The sequence below is a fragment of the Trachemys scripta genome, chromosome 1, assembly GCF_013100865.1.
Source record: "Trachemys scripta elegans isolate TJP31775 chromosome 1, CAS_Tse_1.0, whole genome shotgun sequence".
Classification (NCBI taxonomy): domain Eukaryota; kingdom Metazoa; phylum Chordata; order Testudines; family Emydidae; genus Trachemys; species Trachemys scripta.
The window spans coordinates 234,595,154-234,614,876 of NC_048298.1; the positions used below are offsets into that span (position 1 = coordinate 234,595,154).

The following is a 19,723-nucleotide window of genomic DNA, read 5'->3' on the forward strand; positions in this document are numbered from 1 at the left end:
CAATTACATACACCTGCCGTCGCCTGGCAACAGTGCGATCTAGTAATCTAGTCTCCGATCCCTCTAGTCCAACTGCTGCTGTTGTTCATTGTCTTGATGACACTGCAATACAAATAATAATCTCCAGTCAAGGACTGGAGCCACATTGTGCAAGGCACTCCCTTAACACACATACATTGCTTGTCTACACACACTGTTTGTACCGCTTTAACTATATCAATGTGGAAACCACTATAGATAAAATAATACAATTTTTAGAGTTTTTAGAGTTATACCCGGGGAAAGGTGCCTTGCACTTATGTGCTTATTCCTGGAAATTTACCAAAATAAACTAGACTGGTATAAGCCACTTCATAGTGATGTAACTCTGCTTGCACTAGGGAGTTTCCACATTGATATAGGTAAAATGGTACAAATCAGACTTCTAACCAAAATAGCTACATTGATACGATAACTGGGTGTAGTCCAGGTCATAATAGATACAAAAGTTTTAAAGTCATGGTCTCTCATCATATGCTTAGAGCGGGTCAAGAATTTTCCAACAAATTTTTTGTTGGTCAGAAATTGCCAGTTCAGCAAAAAAAATCCTGGGAACATGCTAGTTTGGATCAAATTTCATCAGGAAAGGTTGGCGGGTCCAGGATGTAATTTGTGGTCAAAACCAGAGAGAAAGAATAGCCCAGTGGTTAGGGCACTTGCCTGCAATATGCCTGATTCAGAGCAGGGACTTGAACCTGAGTCTCCTGCTTCCCTGAAGAGTGCACTGATCACTGGACTACTGGCTATTTGGAGGGGGGACATGCATGTTTTCTCACACTGTTTTTGTAAAAACGTTCCATAGGTCTCAGTTTTGCAGTGATGTGGAACAGGAAAATTTTCAGGGGATGGGGAAAAGCATTTCCTGCCCAGCTCTAGTTTAGATTGCAAGCTGTTTGAGGCAGGAAGTAGAGTAGAGATCTCTACAGACATGGGGATGTGACAAATGCAAGCTGAGGGAGGAAGGCCCAGGTAAGAGTGAAATAATCATATTTGGTACACATGGGCGGTGGGTGAAACTGGGGGAGGCGAGCTCCTTGTCCTGCCTCTTCCACCCACAGCCCTGCCCACATTCCACCCCTGCTCTGCCCCAGGTCCCACCCACCACTGACTCCCACTCACCTCTTCATCCCCCCCCACCTCCTCCCCTGCCTGCCTGCCGCTCGCCCACCTGCTGCTCACCTCTTCACCCCCACTGCCAAACCCTTGCCCCGTCCGCCCTGAGCGCACACCCCGCTGTGCAGCTGGCTCACTGCTCGCCTCCTCACCCTGCTGCCCTCCCCATGACACCCGCTCCCGTTTTCACCTTAAAGCACTAGTAACATTCCCCAAGGGAACTGAACAGACAACAGGTATAGCTCAGTTGCCAGATAGATTCTCCTCTGACTGGCAGGCAGTTCGGTGTATAGAGAGAGACGAAAAGCCAGGCCACCTGTGCCAACCTGAAGCCTCATCTCTCTTTTGAAAAAGTGCTTGTCATTGACAGCCTGCATTAAGGCTGTAGTTTAATCACCTTTCTTACACAGAATTCCCTGACAGACTTGTTTACTTAAACTGAGTTTGAATAAACTGACTAGATCAAGAAATAAATTCACTGGCTATGTCAGCTCCATCTTGAGCCAGGTTAGCAGTTCCTTCTTCTGGGTACAGAGAAAAGTTGAAGGGTCGTTATTTGGAAACTATTTTTAACCCCAATAATACATTTCCCTACAACAGGGGTTGGCAACGTTCGGCCCGCGGCCCGCCAGGGTAAGCACCCTGGCAGGCCGGGCCAGTTTTATTTACCTGCTGACGTGGCAGGTTCAGCCGATCGCGGCCCCCACTGGCTGTGGTTCGCCGTCCCAGGCCAATGGGGGCGGCGAGAAGCCGCGGCCAGCACATCGCTCGCCCGCGTCGCTTCTCGCCTCCCCCGCCCCGAACCTGCCGCGTCAGCAGGTAAATAAAACTGGCCCGGCCCGCCAGGGTGCTTACCCTGCTGAGCCGCGTCTCAACGTTGCCGACCCCTGCCCTACAATATAAAAGCCAGCTCAGTGTGGCCAAAGGCTTCCTGGGCATTGGCAAATGCCTGTTAAATGGCTTCATTACCACTTTAATGGCCCTTTAACTAGGGTTACCAGATAGCAACTGCGGGGAAAAAACGAGACGGGGAATGGGGGGTAATAAGCACCTATATAAGAGAGTCCCAAAAAATGGGACTGTCCCTTTAAAAATGGGACATCTGGTCACCCTACCTTTAACAGTTTCAGTGATCTCTGCTACTAGGTCTCTGGAAGGCTTTTGCACAGTGTAAAGTTACACAGGGATCCCCTCCACTCACCTCCTCACTCTCTTCCCCTCCCCCCCCATCTGCCACTGACTCCCCACTCACATTCTCACACACGCACGCCCCACTGGGAGGAGCGGGGTGAGGAGAGATGCGGCCAGCAGTTGCGGGGACCTCCGAGGGGGGAAGGGGATGGGATGGAGGAGAGGAGAGGAGGAAGATTCACCCCAGGAAGCAGCAGCAAGCCGTGGGAGCCTTGGGAAAGGGTCCGAGCAGGGAGGGGAAGAGGCAGGAGAGGCGGCACCATGGCCGAGGTGTCGGGTGGCAGGGATGGCTGTGCTAGGGGAGGCAATGGCTCCCCACCGTCCCATGTTGGTACAATATACCCACCGTCCATGTTATACCCACCGTCCATGTTGGTACAATAAGTAGAAATTACAGCATGCCCGCTACTTAGATGCTATTGTGTGTTTTGTAGGCCTCACAAGAATGCATTTTAAGGAGGGATTTGAAAGAGGATAATGTAGTGACTGTGGCTTTCTTACAGCTCCTCTCATTCATTAGAGGTGGCATGGGAAAAGAAACAAAGGGTGAATGAAGGAAAATTGGACTAGCGAACAATGAAGGGGGGTACTGACAGTGGACTGGAAGCAGGATATCTGAACATGGTGAGTTTTCTGTGCTGTTATGTGTGTGATCCTATTGTTCATCAGGAATCCGTATTCAAATGACCCCTGGTTTATTCCTGAAAACATTCTGGGTTTTTCATGAATTTCCATGTAAATGAGGATTTGTAGGGAAGTGCATTATAAATTTGTGTCATGAATTGTTCTTCTCTTTGAAAAGTTTCAATGGTCTAACCATGGTCAGAAAAGTTGCTGTCTGACGGGGGGCCTGCGTTGATCAGTCACACTCTGTGAAGAGCAGTTGGGTGAAGAAATGGTCAAAGGGAACAGTTTTTGATCTACTCATAGATTGAAGTGTGTCTACATAAACTGCTCAGCAAATGCATGCAAATAACAAATCCACTTGCAAAAATCTGAATTAGTTCATAAACCGTTTGCAAACGGAAAAGAGGTTCAATGTGTTGGCTTGTATATTCATAACAAATAACTTGACCATCTCTAATATAGGTCAGGCATACACAGTAATAAGAAATGCCCTGTATGCTGCACTTCTGCTCAGATTGTGTTAGGTTTATTTGGTACAAAGCACAAAAAGTGCATTTTCAGCAAAAGGCATGAAGGATTTAACCTACCATACCATGACCCCCATTAATACAACAAACTGAAAATAGGCTCCTAAAACAGAGGGCAAGTCTACACTACAAAATTAAGTTGACTTAAGTTATGTTGACTTACAGCCTGTCAAGGCTGCTTCCCCACTTTCAACTTTAGGATACAAATGTGCGGGCCTGCATGAAAACTTCTAAGCTTAACTACCAGCTTAGATCTGGTCCGCTGCCACCACTCCCAAAATGCTAATTCCCTTCCCTGGGTAGCCTTGAGAGACTCTTCACCAGTTCCCTGGTGAATACAGATCCAAGCCCCTTGGATCTTAAAACAAGGAGAAATTAACCATCCCCCTCCTTTCTCCCACCAACTCCTGGTGGATCAAGATCCAACCCCCTTGGATCTTAAAAACAAGGAAAAATCAATCAGGTTCTTAAAAAGAAGGCTTTTAATTAAAGAACAAGGTAAAAATCATCTCTGTAAAATCAGGATGGAAAATAACTTTACAGGGTAATCAAACCTAAAGAGCCCAGAGGAATCCCCTCTAGCCTTAGGTTCAAAGTTACAGCAAACAGAGATAAACACTCTAGCAAAAAGGTACATTTACAAGTTGAGAAAACAAAGATAAAAACTAACACGCCTTGCCTGGCTGTTTACTTACAAGTTTGAAATATGAGAAACTTGTTCAGAAAGATTTGGAGAGCCTGGATTGATGTCTGGTCCCTCTCAGTCCCAAGAGCAAACAACCCCCAAAACAAAGAGCACAAACAAAAGCCTTCCCCCCACCAAGATTTGAAAGTATCTTGTCCCCTTATTGGTCCTTTAGGTCAGATGTCAGCCAGGTTACCTGAGCTTCTTAACCCTTTACAGGTAAAAGGATTTTGGAGTCTCTGGCCAGGAGGGATTTTATAGTATTGTACACAGGAGGGCTGTTACCCTTCCCTTTATAGTTATGACACAGCCACTGCAGTAATTAAATCGCTTTTGCGTGTCCACACTACGCTCCTTGTGTCGGCATTGCACGTCCTCACCAGGAACGCTTGCACCAATTTAACTGTCAGTGTGGGGTATTCTGGGACAGCTTCTGAAAGGCAGCAACAGTTAATGTAAGGAAAGCAGTGTCTACACTGACACTGCGTTGGCCTAGCTACATCAACCTAAGTGCTACACCTCTCGTGGAGGTGGCGTTAAGTCGGTGTAGTGAACGAGTTACAATGGCGGGAACTACATTTTAGTGTAGCTGCTTACAGTTAGGTTGACGTAATTTGACTTCTGTCGACGTAACTCTGTAGTGTAGGGCAGAGACTCTGTCAGGCCAATATCACCTCTCTATGTTAAGCATTTGGGGTGAAAATCACTCATTTAGAAAGAGGGCACAAGGCTTATGCACCACTAATGTGGTCCTCCGCATATTGGTGAATTTTCTTCTTTCAGAAGTAAGAAAGAATTGGTTTCCATAAACCATTTTACCTGAAGGACAGATCCACCCTTCCCCTATGTACTACTTTTGCAATCCCTCCCTTCTCCCCACACCATCTACCTCCTTTTTTTTATTTGTAAAGAAACCTTGCCCTTTTAAGAAAATGGATGCACATTAAGGCCCCAATTCAGTGGGTCTTTAGGTGGGTCCAGACAAGCTGGTCACTTTGAAAAAATCACGGTCTAGCCTCTAGATGATCAGTCCAATTGAGAGACTTCTGGCAAACATTGCTTGATGTGCAGAACTGTATTTTCTTCAGAACAGCACAGTCAGAAACAGAGCCAACCTTACTGATGAGGATTGTAAACCTTAGGAATCTGATGTTTCAAATACCACTTTGATCATCAACACATGCAACTATAAACTTGTCATAATATTCACTAGGATGTAGTCAAAACTGGGTGACTGGGCAACAAAATGGCAAATGAAATTCAATGTTGATAAATGCAAAGTAATGCACATTGGAAATCATAATCCCAACTATACATATAAAATGATGGGGTATAAATTAGCTGTTACCACTCAAGAAAGAGATCTTGGAGTTACTATGAATAGTTCTCTGATTCCTCTGAAAACATCCACTCAATGTGCAGCAGCAGTCAAAAAAGCGAACAGAAAGTTGGGAATCATTAGGAAAGGTATTGATAATAAGACAGAAAATATCATATTGTCTCTGTATAAATCCATGATCCTGAATACTGTGTACAGATGTGGTCGCCCTAGGGCCACCTGGGGGGGGGCAAGTGGGGCAATTTGCCCCAGGTCCCGGGCCCCACAGGGGCCCCCACGAGTATATCGGAGGCTCCCCCACCACCTCAGTCTTCCCTCATCCCCCGGCGCCTCAGCTGGTAAGGGGGCGGGGCTGCAAGCTGCAGCCGAGCAGAGGGAACTCAGGCCCCGCTGGAGACACCACACCGCTGCAGTGCTGGACACAGCGCACTGAGGCTCGGGGAGAGGGGATAAGCAGCATGGTAAGGGGCCGGGGCCGGGCACCCCCCTGACCCCATCCTCCCCCCAGCTCCGAGCCCAGCCCTTCTGAGCCGGGCACCCCCCCCGACCCCATCACCGTCACAGCCCTGACCCCCAGCTCCGATCCCAGCCCCTCTGAGCCGGACACCCTATCTCCCCACAGTCGTGAGCCAGGCACCCCCCAACCCAGAGCCCAGATCCCCACCCAGCCCTGGGTAACTGCACCACCACCCCCAGGCAGTGACAGCCCATTGGCACCAACCATCACCATCACCCAGCAACAGCCCATTATGTAATTGCAAATGAGTACCTACCATTAAAGCATTTAACGTTTTTAAAGTATTTTGTGTATTTTCAAATTATTACAAATTAATTTTTGAATGTATTTCACTGGGTATGTTTTACATTTCCAAATACATGTTACTATAGTATTGCAACTTTTTTTTATGGAAGGAGCCCTCAAAATTGCTTTGCCCCAGGCCCCCTGAATCCTCTGGATGGCCCTGGGTCGCCCCATCTCAAAAAAGATATACTGGAATTGGAAAAGCTTCAGAAAAGGGCAACAAAAATGATTAGGGGTATGGAATGGCTGCCGTATGAGGAGAGATTAATAAGACTGAGACTTTTCAGCTTGGAAAAGAGATGACTAAAGGGGGATATGGTTAAAGTCTATAAAATCATGACTGGTGTAGAGAAAGTAAATAAGGAAGTGTTATTTACTCCTTCTCATAACACAAGGACTAAGGGTTACCAAATGAAATTAATAGGCAGCATGTTTAAAACAAACAAAAGGAAGTATTTTTTCACACAACGCACAGTCAACCTGTGGAACTCTTTACCAGAGGATGTTGTGAAGGCCAAGACTATAACAGGGTTCAAAAAAGAACTAGATAAATTCATGGAGGATAGGTCGATCAATGGCTATTAGCCAGGATGGGCAGGGATGTTGTCCCTAGCCTCTGTTTGCCTGAAGCTGGGAATGGGTGACAGAATGGATCACTTGATGATTACCTGTTCTGTTCATTCCCTCTGGGGAACCTGGCATTGGCCACTGTCGGAAGACCGGATACTGGGCTAGATAGACCTTTGGTCTGACCCAGTATGGCGTTCTTAAGATATAGGAAAGCCTGAGACTATTGGATGCCGGAGTATCTGTCCTCTTTATATCAACAGCTTAAAGTCTGGAAATATTTACTGTTTTTTGTGTGTGTGTCCAAATAACTGCTAAATCTGAAATGGAAGATATGACATGAGATGCTGGAAACTGCTGAGCTACAGTATTGTAAATTATTACAAAAAGAATTTGGCTCAATATTAGATTTTTCTGCACTGTTCTTAATCATCCTTTTTATTTTAATAAAATCTTGGTTTACACACGTGGTATACAACCATGCTTTGTATTCCCAGTTTGTATCAAACAAGCCACAGTGCAGTGGTGGTTGTAATATAACGCAACTGGCTGGCACAAAACGTTGTTCTGTTTAAAATCACAGAGACGTTTGTAACTTCCACCGCATTTTGATAGGGTAAAGAAGTTAATTGGCTGATCAAAATACTTGATCTAGCTGCAGACTGCTTAACTTATATAAATCATTTGATTACTAATACCACAAGAAAGCAAAAATAATACATTAAGGGCTCAATCATGCAAACACCTATATATGCAAGCAACTTTATGCCCTTGAGTACTCCCACTGAAGTCAATGGGGCTAGCACATGCATAACTGTTTTCAGGATCTGGCTCCAAAATAAAAAAAAAATCAGGGAATTGAGTCTCTCTCCCATATTCTCTGGGGATTTTTTCAGGTTCAGATAACAACTAACAGCTAGATTCCCTGTGCAGCTATTTACCAGGACAATTTCACGGAGATAATCATTTATCTCTCTAGGTGCTTATTTGGGCTCATCATCATAGTACCTGAGCATCTCACAAACATTGATGTGTTCCTCCTTTTACCGTCTCTGAGGGTGTGGAAATGTTATCCCTACTCTGCAGACAGAGGACCAGAAACAGAAGGTCATGCAGGAAGCCTGTGGCAGAGCCAGGAATTGATTCAGTTTTTCCGAGTCCCAGTCCAGTGCTTTAATAAGACCCTCCTTCATGACCACCAGAATTAGAAACGCTGATTTAACCCAACACCCTATTCAGGACTGCATTAAAAAGAACAAAGATAATACCTGGAAATATCTCTAATGTAGCAAGATATGGCATCTGGATTAATGTTACCAGTAGATTGTGCTTAATAGCAACCCAGATGATGACCACTTCCGGTTAATAGCAACATTTTGCTGGGAACCAATCCAGTCTCATTGACTGATCTGGATATTGGCACTGGGATGCCGCTTATTAGCAAACATTATTTTGGAAGAAAGATCCCAGTTGCAGGCAGGTTTGCGGAGCCGCAGTCCCAGAAGGGAGTGCTGCGATGGCCCTTCCCCAGTGGCAGCTCTGTGAACCTGCCTGTAGCTGGTGCTCAATCCGTCCTAGTGCTTCCTTCTGGGGATGCAGCCCTGCAAACCTGCTTGTGGTCAGGGATTGCACAGGAGGTACAGGGCTGTGGGCTTGGGGGGCAGGGCAATCGCAGGAAGAGGGCTGCAGCCCAGATGCCAGGACTACCCAGTACCTCTCCCTGCACACTCCCTGTGCCCTGCAAGGGGCCTGCACCTAGGGAAGGAAGTTCTGGGACATGCTAAGCCCCAGAAAATGCAGGGAGAGATACTGTGCAGATCCATGGGCCCCACTGCTGGCACTCCCTGTGGATAGCCCTGACATCCCCTCCCCACTGCTGCCCCGCCCACAAGCAGATTTGCAGGGTTGCAGCCAGGGAAGGCCATGTCCGCAGTGCTTCCTTCTCTGGATGCAACTCTGCAAACCTGCCTTTCACGTGCTAGCAACTGCCGGATAACGGCAACTTTTGCTGGCAACTCAGGTCGGTTGCTAATAATGGAATCGACTGTAGTTCTAAACAACACAAGCTAAAATCTCCAAGGGAATGGTCCGAGGGAACGAGGATCAAAAGGTAACCCAGTCAATGTTACTCATTTGTTTGGCAGTGATCGCTTTCAGATACAAAAGTCTCTCAGGGAGGAGGAGCAGGCTGAGCTAAGGAATACTGTGGGCAAACATGATCAGAGAGAGTTTTCAGGGCTTTGCATCAGATCAGTCCTTCTTTGGGGAGTGGATGCGAAGGAATCAGTCAGGTTTGCTTTCAAGTCTGAGGAGAAAAAATAGAAGAAATCTATCGTACGAGCCAGATCTTCACTTGCCCTCCCTCAGAGGTCATTAACCTTCAGCTGCACATATGCAAGGTTCAAAGGGGAAGCACTGAACCAGGGGAATTCTTCTTCCTTTCTCTCCTCCCAGAGATTTATTAAACTAACATTTTATAATTCAAAATATTTGAACAAGTGGGTCCCCCTCTCGCGGAGCCCTACAGATGCCGTCCATGAAGCAGAAGAACAAAGCAGGAGAATTGTGCTAAGCACAACATGCCCCCACCAAAATACTTTGCCTCCTTTGCGTAATGACCTCTGAGCAGGGCAGGTGAAGACCTGAAGTTTATGACAGATTAGTTTGTTCTCTATTGGAACTGAAAGCAAACACTCCCGATTTGCCTTTAATGCTGGCTGACCTAAATCAAAGCTGCTGAGACCTCTGCCTGATAATGTTTACCAGATGTAGCAGTGCAGAGATGTCTCCACATTATCCCCCCTCAATATACTTTCAATTTGTTCTCTTGGAACTACTTTCATATTGAAAACTTAAGGGCCCAATGAAGTCCAAAAGTGTTTAACCTTTGCCTTCAATGAGAGAAAGGTTAGGCATCAAAATGCAAACTTAAATAACCACATTTCTGCAAAGCCGATACATTCAGACCACAGTTGCGAACTTTCACGTGGTAAATAAGCTCCCCGACTTTCACAAGAAGCCATAAATCAAGCTAATCCCATTGCAAAACAAGCCAATCTCTAAGAACCCCAACACTCTATGTGACTAGATACCCCCGGCATGTAGTCTGGGACTGTGGTGGGCCCACTGTGCACCCCGACTCTCTCCAGCACCCTTGCCCCTGCTTGCCAGGAGCCGATCAAAAAAAAAAAAGAAGCAACAAGTTGCTACAAGCCAAACAAGCTACAAGACAAAAATTAGCCAACAAGCAACTCACAAGCCAATTAAGCCCAAAACAAGCCCACTGTCTGTTTTTTTTCCTCGCGGGCTTGGCATGTCTGATTCAGACTCCTGTTCGATGTCACCTGAGTGAAAAGGTTCTAGCTAGAGTAAAAGGAAAAGCGAATCTGACTGATTTTTACAGCACTGCACACTCAGTTTGCTTGCAGCTCTCTGCCTGCTGAAATTTAGTTTGCAATTTCAGGCATAGGAAAAAAAGAGTTCTGTGCAGCCCGCCGCTGTTGGCAAAAGGACAGAGCCAAGTGGAAGAAAAGAACAGCAGAAGCAGTAAATATTTTTGCTGACAGAAGCATCCGGAAGTGGAAAATGTCAACGGGGGGATTCTCACTGGCTGCTGCAGGCACGGGCAGGATTTGGAGGTGCTGGGCTCTAAGCAGCTCTTTCATGTGCAGTGGAAAGCAAAAGAGGGAAAGAAGTGGTTACAAGATCACCAGGCATTGAATAAAACAATGTAATTCAGACACTGCTTTGTAACCAGCAATTGCTTTCTTCAAGGGGCAGCAGAAAGCCCAATGGGGGCTGCAGCTCTGCGAGGAAGCCGTGGAGAGAATAATGAGAAAGCACACATGTTGGTACAGTGGGGTGATTGAAGTTTTGAGTCAGGAGAAAAGCAAACAAAGAGACATAAATGCCAGTTTCAAAGAAGCAATCTGTTATGCAAGCCTCAAGTGAGGCTATTGTGGAGAGGGGAAAAGAAGGAAGGGGGAAATATAAGCATTCATATTTCACAGAGCCAGCTGCCAACAGCAAATGAATACAAAAGCACTGTTACCCAATTGCTACAAATAATGGCAAAATCAGGCTTTTTAGCCAACAGGAGAAAGCTGTGTATTGCATAATTAGATACATTCTACTGTTGTTCCAGCTCTAGCTCTGTAAGCATACTCAGCACTCAAGGATAGGTGAATAATGCTAAATAGGATAAAATCCTTGCTTCCAAAGAACTTTCAACATCCTTGTCACGCACGTTTGTATACACACCCCAAGGACCCAGAAACATGCCAGTCAAGCCGGCATGTCCAGTACCGTAGGCTCACGGGAAGGCACTCTGCTAGGGAACAGTCACTCTTATTTCATAAATCGCTTTTAAAAAGCAGCATTGGGGGAAAAAAAAGCACTACACCATGTAACACTGTGTTAAAATTAGGTTGACGATTCGTTTAGCAGCCATAAGAGAGCAGGGAAGCAGCCTCCAGTGTACAAAGTCTAACACAGCCTGACACATAGCCCATTGTAACATACTTAGGTATTGGCGGGTCGATCTGCAGTGCTTGTAATTTGGCCTAGCTCGAAGTCACACACCCAGAGAGAAGGGACATCAAACAGAAGCATGCACGTGACTCAACCCAAACCTTCCTCTCCCATACTCTGTTTTTTTCTATGTTGTGCTAGGTTACTGATTATTATGACAGAAGTATTGTATTAGATCATTGGCCTGGTGGCAAGACAGACTTAGACAAGACATATAGCCAGTCAGGCTCAACTGCTTGTCTGTTCTTTTTAAAGAAGAAATATGTTAGAATAACGACATGTACAGAGGACAGAAACACAGCAGGGTCAGTGACAAACATAAGAGCGGCCATACAGGGTCAGACCAAAGGTCCATCTAGCCCAGTAAACTGTCTGCTGACAGTGGCTAGTGCCACGTGCCCCAGAGGGAATGAGCAGAACAGGAAATCATCAAGTGATTCATCCCCTGTCACCCATTCCCAGCATCTTGCAAACAAGGGCTAGGGACGGGGTGGTGAGTTGTACGGTCTCCAGGAATATTCTGCATTGTATGGGCCCAGCTCCACCAATGCTCAGTGCCGGTTCTCTCCCCTGGCCCTGCCTGCCACCCCTGCGCACCTCCCTCAGAGCATCTCTCTGCCCCGCCTGCCACCCCCAGGTGATTTAAAAGGGCCCAGGGACCACCCCTGGCAGCGCAGCGGGGCTAAGGCATCTATCTGCCTGCTCGCTCTGTGCCGCTTCCGGAAGTGACCGGCACATCCCTGTGGCCCCGGGAGGGGAGGTCTTCGCATGCTGCCCCTGACCCGAGCCAATGCCTGACTGGTGTGTGGGTTGCTTTTGGGAGCTGGCTCCGCCTGAGGTAAGCGCTGACGCCCTCACCCCCTCTTGCACCACAACCCCCTGCCCCAGCCCAGAGCCCGCACCCCGTACCCAAATTCCCTCCTAGAGCTCACCCCCTGCACCCTCTCCTGCACCCAAACTAGCTCCCAGAGCCCGCACCCCTTCCCTCACCCAAATTCCCTCCCAGAGCCTTAGGCACGTGGGGGAAGGGGCGGGAGGACTTGAGACTTGGACCAATTCTGGGCACCACCAAAAATTATCCAAACCTGCTGCTAGTGGCTAGGGACACCATCCGTTTCCATCCTGGCTAATAGCCGTTGATGGACCTTTTTTTAACCCGGTTACAGTTAAGTCTGTTTTTTCCCTCCTTACTACTGTGGGTTAAAAGTCAACCAGTCATACGTATGTCTCCAAAGCTATGTGTCTGTCTGCTTCTTCCTTAGTGCGCCCCTGCTCTTTAGGACATCCAAAGGTCACCATCCATGTTTGTTGTCCTTGTTCAGGATGAAATGACAACTACTCAAGGGCAGAGGTTCTCGTTCCCTTACTTACACCAATAAATGTACAATTCACACTTACCAATGGAATTGATCATCTGGTCTGTACCAGCTCACTGGAGTAGGTGTGCCATTGCTGGACTCACTGAAATATGTCGTGTTTAATCTGTTCCTTGGCACCTGCCCCAGTTAAGTCCCAGCATAGGCAGAATGCCCTGCCAGTTTCTCTCACGTGGAATCATGTACAATGAAGAGCTGCCGTGTCCCGCCATTACCAAACAGCTCCTTTTGACTGCATGTTAATTTCAAGCTCAAGTGAAAATTACTTTTCGCTTTTAAAAACCCTTCATGAAAATGCATCAGCCAACCCCATGGCTTCTCTCTCTCTTTCTCCCTCCGCCCTCACGTCCTTTTCCTCGGCTATCTCTGGCCACTGCACTGTCCTTGCAAATAATTTGTTCACAGAACAGCCTTTTCCTCTGCAGCTCCTCTACTTTGGCACGGGGCTAGTTGTCAGTCAGGATTGTTGTCACTGTATGATCTAGTCCCTAGCAAGGCTAGCATGGTGTGCTCCCCCTGGCCTCCTTGGTCTCCTCATTACTCCAAGCAAGGAGTAAACCATGACAGGTCTGTATCTGTTGCAGTGTAGGCTCCCCAGTGTCCTGGAAGGGTGGAGTCAATTGGGGGGGAAGGAGGGGGAATGGAGTCAAGGCCCTGCCCATGCCCTGCCTCTTCCTGCCCATCTGTGTGAGTAGGGGATGTATCTCCTGGAGCCAATAATAGCACAGGGAAAGAGAAAATAATTCTGAAATTGTCTTACCTAAACTTATACTGCATTGTGGGATACCAGTGGTATGACAGACACTACATAAAATACAGCTCCTTTCTGCGGCGCTAGCGCGTCGGTTGTGTGGTCACATCTGGGGAGACAGCCTGGCAAGTGGTTCGAGCCTGGCACTGGGAATCAGGGCTCTTGTTTTCCAGTTCCAGCTTTGTTCCTCGCCCAGTGAATGGCCTTGCGCGGGTGGAGATTGACACTTCTGTGATGTTGACCACGCTTCTACTTACCTGCAGCAGACGGATATTAGTGCTTTCTGTGTGAGGCTTACATCACTAATGGGCCCTCATACGATTTCATCCCCAAATACTCCCAGAGACTGAATGGGGAGGAGGCTGCTTGTATACCAACTGTGCCTATGTGGACTATGGAAAACTGTCAAAATTTTAAACAGTCATTTTCAATTTCAGTGTTTTTTCTTGGGCCTGTTTGCAGGGGAGGGGGCTAATTAGGAAAACGTGGTAAGGGCCTAGCAGCTGTCAGTCAGCAGCCAGCCAGTCTAGAATATGGTGGAACGAGTTGTCTCTCTCTGTTTTAGGAGACAGCCTGTTTTGTCTCTCTCTGTTTCTGGGTTCTTGTGGGTTACCATTCTGAATTCTAAGAAATAAATTAGTGTTACATTGCAACCTTCCAGGAAGAGTATTTGTTTTTATCTAATGTCTCTGTTTGTATGCAGTGAACATATAACCTTTGTGCTCTCTGCATGCTGAGGAAGGGCTCTCTGCCCAGGTCTCATATAAAGGATCACAAAGGGCAGCAATAGGACCGGGGCAGCTCTATTTATTTTGTAAAAAGCAACAGTGAGTCCTGTGGCACCTTTAAGACTATCAGATGTATTGGAGCATAAGCTTTCATGGGTGAATACCTACTTCGTCTGACGCATGTCTATTTATTTTGCCGCCCCAAGCACAACAGTTAGGCGGCTTTTGGTGGCACGCCTGCGGGAGGTCCGCTGGTAATGCGGATTTGGCAGCATGCCTGTGGGAGGTCCGCCAGTCCCACGGCTTCGGCGTACCCCCCACCAAATTGCCGCCGAAGGCTCCCTGACTACTGCCCCCACAGTGGCCGGCAGGCCGACCCCTGTGCCTTGCCACCCCAGGCACGTGCTTGGTGCGCTGGTGCCTGGAGCCGCCCCTGAATAGGACGGCCCAGTGGCCTGAACACATTATACTAATGGTGTGGAAGGGCTGTGGCTTCTACTTAAGCCTTTGGCTTGAATTGCAGCCATGGGATGGCCATGCTGTAGCCCTGATCCCAACCAGGGGTTCAGATGGATTTTACTTTCCCAATGCACCAGAACTTCATCTGCAAAGAGTCAGGTTACTCAGGCTATATGGATATTAAATGGCTCTCCTCCGAGGGTTTACAAAGTGCTTGGAGATCCTTGGATGAGAGGCTATGGAAATGCCAGGTATTGTTCATTTGAATATTTTCTCTTTTCATTGTATTCCTTGCACTTTCTGTTAAACTGAGCTCAGAGTACAGTAACACGAGCTGCTCCTAACCAAGTAAATGATGAAAGTCAGAGCCGTGTGTGTGCCCCTCTGTTAATTAGCCAGACATCTGCTTTAACAGGTATTATTTAAAGGAACCAATGAGTTTATCCCTGAAAAAGTCTCCTATCAAAGGGAAATTCAGTCATAGGAGGATTTTATTTTCTTGGGCAGTTCCCCAGCCATATGCTGTTGGTCATTTATTTTTAATGTAATATCTTCTCATGTTCACACTACCTTGGTGGAATTGAGGTAGGACAGGAAAGGAGGAGGGGACACCACATCTCTCTTGCTTCCTAGACTCACTAATAGATTTTTCTTTAGAAGTCCTCTTAGAATGAAAACCTGTCATTCTCTTTCATTCTGTTGTGCTTCACAAGCACAGTCCTGCTCCCCAGCACGTTGGTACACGATGCACAGCTGCAGGCCAGCTTTTTTGCTGATGTGGCCAGTGTCATGGGGATCCTGTGCAAAACACCAAATCAGATGCTCATTTCTTGGCCCCATTTGCCTGCCTCTGCCCCTCCCCAGCTCCCTCTTTTCAGTTCAGGAAAATCATTTTAGTAGACGCATTCCAAATAGTCCCATAAACGAACAGTAATTGTGATAGGTGTCTGTTATGGGTAAAATGCATCATATTTACCATAAGAAGTCAGTAGGTTGTCATTGCTATCTTCTCCCTGCAGTGTATTGTTCTCACCTAGCAGCTGTTTAGAGGCTTGTCGAGACAGTGTAACATTTGCTTTAGAGGAAAAGAAAAACCTTGTAAAAATGGCCTGGGTCAGGGGAGAGATGGGGAAATCTGTAGCTTCCTTTTGCTTTGGACATGCTTGTTCAAGTCAAAGAATGTTCTCATGAATCCATGGACAAAGTAAAGCAGGTTAGTTAGTCTACAGTTCATTTTTTCCCACAGGTTTCCTTGTTTTTGCTGTACATGGTGTTTTTCCTGCCTGTTCCTGGACAGTAGTGGTAAGTTCTCCTGAAACTGCAGTTATCCTTTGTCCAAACTGTTCACAGGAAGTTCAGCGTGCTTCTGTTTTCACTTAGCTCCAGAAGTTAGGGTTACCATATTTTGAGTGTCCAAAAGGAGGACACTCCACGGGGCCACGCCCACGCCCCAACTCCACCCCTTCCCCAAAGTCCCCGCCCCAGCTCCGCCCCCTCCCCTGCTTCCCGCGAACATTTGATTCGCGGGAAGCCTGAAGCAGGTAAGGGAGGGGTGGGGAGAGGAGGCGCGGCCCAGTCTGGCCCCCCGGCGTCTCCAGCCTGGGTCGGCTCGGGCCCTGGGGTGCCGGCCCCGGGCCAGCCTCCGGCCAAGCACCCCTGGCTCAGCACCCCCAGCCCCCGGCACCGCCGGCCCGGCCCCCAGCACCGCTGTCTCAGCACCGCCGGCCCGGCCCCCAGCACCACTGGCCCGGCCCCCGGTTTGGCACCGCCGGCCCGGCTCCCGGCTCAGCACCGCCGGCCCCGCATGTCCCGATTTTCCCAGACATGTCCGGCTTTTTGGGATTTCCCCCCGGATGGGGATTTGAAGCCTAAAAATCCGGACATGTCCGGGAAAATCCGGACGTATGGTAACCCTACCAGAGGTGTTGTAACAGAGCACTTTTTGGAAGTATGGTTCGGTCACGTCTAAAATCCAGTTTGTTCTCAGTGTTGTGTATAATAACACCTTGTAAGCCTGAAACTAAAATCTGCATCCCGCCTTTCCTTTTGACTCATGAACATCAGTTTACTGGCCATTGCATGTTGTCTTTTTCTATACAGTTGTTTAAAATGTGTTCTCTGCTTGAGATAGTTGCCAGCCTGACAGCTGTGAAGATTGAACATCACTAGGTACCCACAAAACAGTTACAGTGAGGCAATTGGCACTGCCGGGGTCCCCACCCTGTTCTGCCAACATGCCTCTGCCATTTCATTGCTAAGGTATCATGAGTGACAAGTGAGGCCTTCAGAGCACAATAGAAAGATGTTCTGCTTTGAATCCTCCACTGTTGTGGCTTATCTCCTCACCAGATACACTTGAGGGAATTTAATATAGGGCCAGATTTTGAAAGTGAGGCACCTAACTGTCATATACATGCAAATATACCTGAATTACATATCCAAACTGGGTGCTTACTTGCATAAATTAGATATGTCCTAATGTATGTGTCTAAATGGATGCATCTAACTTTGGAAATCTTACTCTTCAAAGCTTTAGTACATAATTTGGACAACAGTCCTCTAGATTACGCTCAACACCAGAATTTTCTGCGTGTGGTTAACTAATTTATTTTCAGAACAATATTCCATAACAAAGAAATTGTGTGGCTCTATTTACACAACCTCATTTCTGAAAGAATTTTTTTTTTTACTCAGAATTATAACCATAAGAAAACATTGTTGTGTTGTACTTCACTTCAAATCTGCACGTTTTATTGACTGCAAGTTCATGGTGTGTTTTAAAGGATAGCTAGCAAAGTCTGATCAGTGTCCTTTATCTTTTGACTGTTATGACTTTTGGAAGAAAAGTTGCTTTTTTTCTCTCAAGACACTTCAGTGAAAATGATCTTTTGCACATGTTTAGAGTATTGCATGTAACTTTTATTCTGCCTGATTTGTTTTATATATGTTATATATATATATATGTTGATGAAAGACAGACCATAAAATGTTCCTAATTCCATAGCTAGTGTTTTTCATCTTTTTATTTTCTTTCCTGCCATTTTGGTGACTTTTATTTTATGCTATTGAAATAATATATCTGGCTGTGTGCGGTCATCTCTGTAGGAAGATAAAATATGTTATTCAACAATCATAGTAAGGATATTCAATACATCAGCTTGAGGCAGAATCAGTTTATTCTTCTCTGTGATTTCCTCAGGCATCTGGAAATGTTGGGTTTGTTTGTTTGTTTGATTTTGGTTTTAACTACTTCTTTTTATATTATTAAATGCAAAAAAAGTATGTTTAAAAATAAAGGGTCAAACTCTGACCCGGTTTTCTGTGGGAACTGCAGTAGGATGGTATTTAAGATCAAACACTGTTTAGCGTTTTGCAGCAGAAAAACAAAAATGGGGTTTGCAACAATAGCTACAGGGTGAACTAAAGTCCCACTTATGTCTTACTGAAGGCATTGAAAGAAACCAAACTCGCTAGAGACAGCTCTAGGTCTTGCATATCTGATACTTTCTTTATTTTTCTTCTTCCAGCTTTTTTTAACTAGGAATGTTTGCAATAAAGTAAAATCTTTGGGTCTTTTAAGAGATTATTTCCCCACCCCCATCATAATTTCCTCTTTGTAACATCCAAATTGATTGCTATGGAAATGTTTATAGCTTCAGAAAGAGGCATATGACTGCACATGGGAAATTAGCAGCAGGAGTTGAAGAACTTTTAAAGGTGCTGTGAAATGCTTTAAAAATCAAATAAAAGTTCCTTTTCTGCATATTGTTTACTTTAGTGGGCTATAGTCCTCCTAGCTCCTGTGTCTAGTGCTGTTACTTATGAATTTTCAGAGCTTTTGAGTTTCATCCTGAGGTGATCTGAAACAGCTGAAATTTTAAACTTCCAAATTAGGGTTAATAATGAAAATGTGAACCAATCCTTAAGAATAGAATCATTGGCCCAATGCTTTATTGGCAGTGACTCTAGCCCAGTTACAAAAACCACTATTCGGAGACTAGAGTGTACAAGATGGATAGGGAATTGGTTAATGGGGAGAATGCAGCGGGTCGTATTAAAGGGTGAATTGTCGGGTTGGAGGGAGGTTACTAGTGGAGTGCCTCAAGGTTCGGTTTTGGGACCCATCTTATTTAATCTATTTATAACTGACCTCGGGACAGATTGCAAGAGTGGGCTGATAAAGTTTGCGGATGATACGAAGGTGGGAGGAGTTGCAAACTCGGAGGAGGATAGGGATACTCTGCAGGGAGACTTGAATGAGCTTGTGAATTGGAGTATTAGAAATAGGATGAAATTTAATAGTAAAAAGTGTAAGGTTATGCACTTGGGGACGAATAATAACAATTTTAGTTACAAGATGGGGACGCATTGGTTAGAAGTAACGGAAGAGGAGAAGGACCTAGGGGTCCTTGTGGACCGCAGGATGACTATGAGTCGGCAATGTGACGTGGCGGTGAAAAAAGCCAATGCGGTCTTGGGATGTATTAGGCGAGGTATATCTAGTAGAGATAGGGAGGTCCTGCTTCCGTTGTATAAGGCACTGGTGAGACCTCATTTGGAGTACTGTGTGCAGTTCTGGTCTCCAATGTTTAAAAAAGATGAACTCAAACTGGAACGGGTGCAGAGAAGGGCGACTAAGATGATCAGAGGAATGGAAAACCTGTCGTATGAAAAGAGATTAGAGGAGCTTGGGTTGTTTAGTCTGACAAAGCGAAGGCTGAGGGGGGATATGATTGCTATCTTCAAATATATCAGAGGGGTTAATATAAGGGAGGGAGAAGAATTATTCCAGCTTAGTACTAATGTGGACACGAGAACGAATGGATACAAACTGGCCGGGGGGAAGTTCAGGCTTGAAATTAGACGAAGGTTTCTGACCGTCAGAGGGGTGAAATATTGGAACGGCCTTCCGAGGGAAACGGTGGGGGCGACGGACCTGTCTGGTTTTAAGATTAAGTTGGATAAGTTTATGGAGGGAATGGTTTAATG

General features: G+C 46.2%; 1 protein-coding gene across 1 annotated transcript in view; it reads left to right on the plus strand.

The window, feature by feature from the left end:
* The first annotated feature begins 8,848 nt into the window (after positions 1-8,848).
* The window catches only part of ECRG4 (ECRG4 augurin precursor), a 58,783-nt gene continuing 47,908 nt past the window's right edge, over positions 8,849-19,723 (plus strand). The window contains exon 1 of the mRNA XM_034758058.1: positions 8,849-9,000. Coding sequence (XP_034613949.1) covers positions 8,974-9,000 — 27 coding nt within the window. The 5' untranslated portion in view covers positions 8,849-8,973. The remainder of the gene's footprint in view (positions 9,001-19,723) is intronic.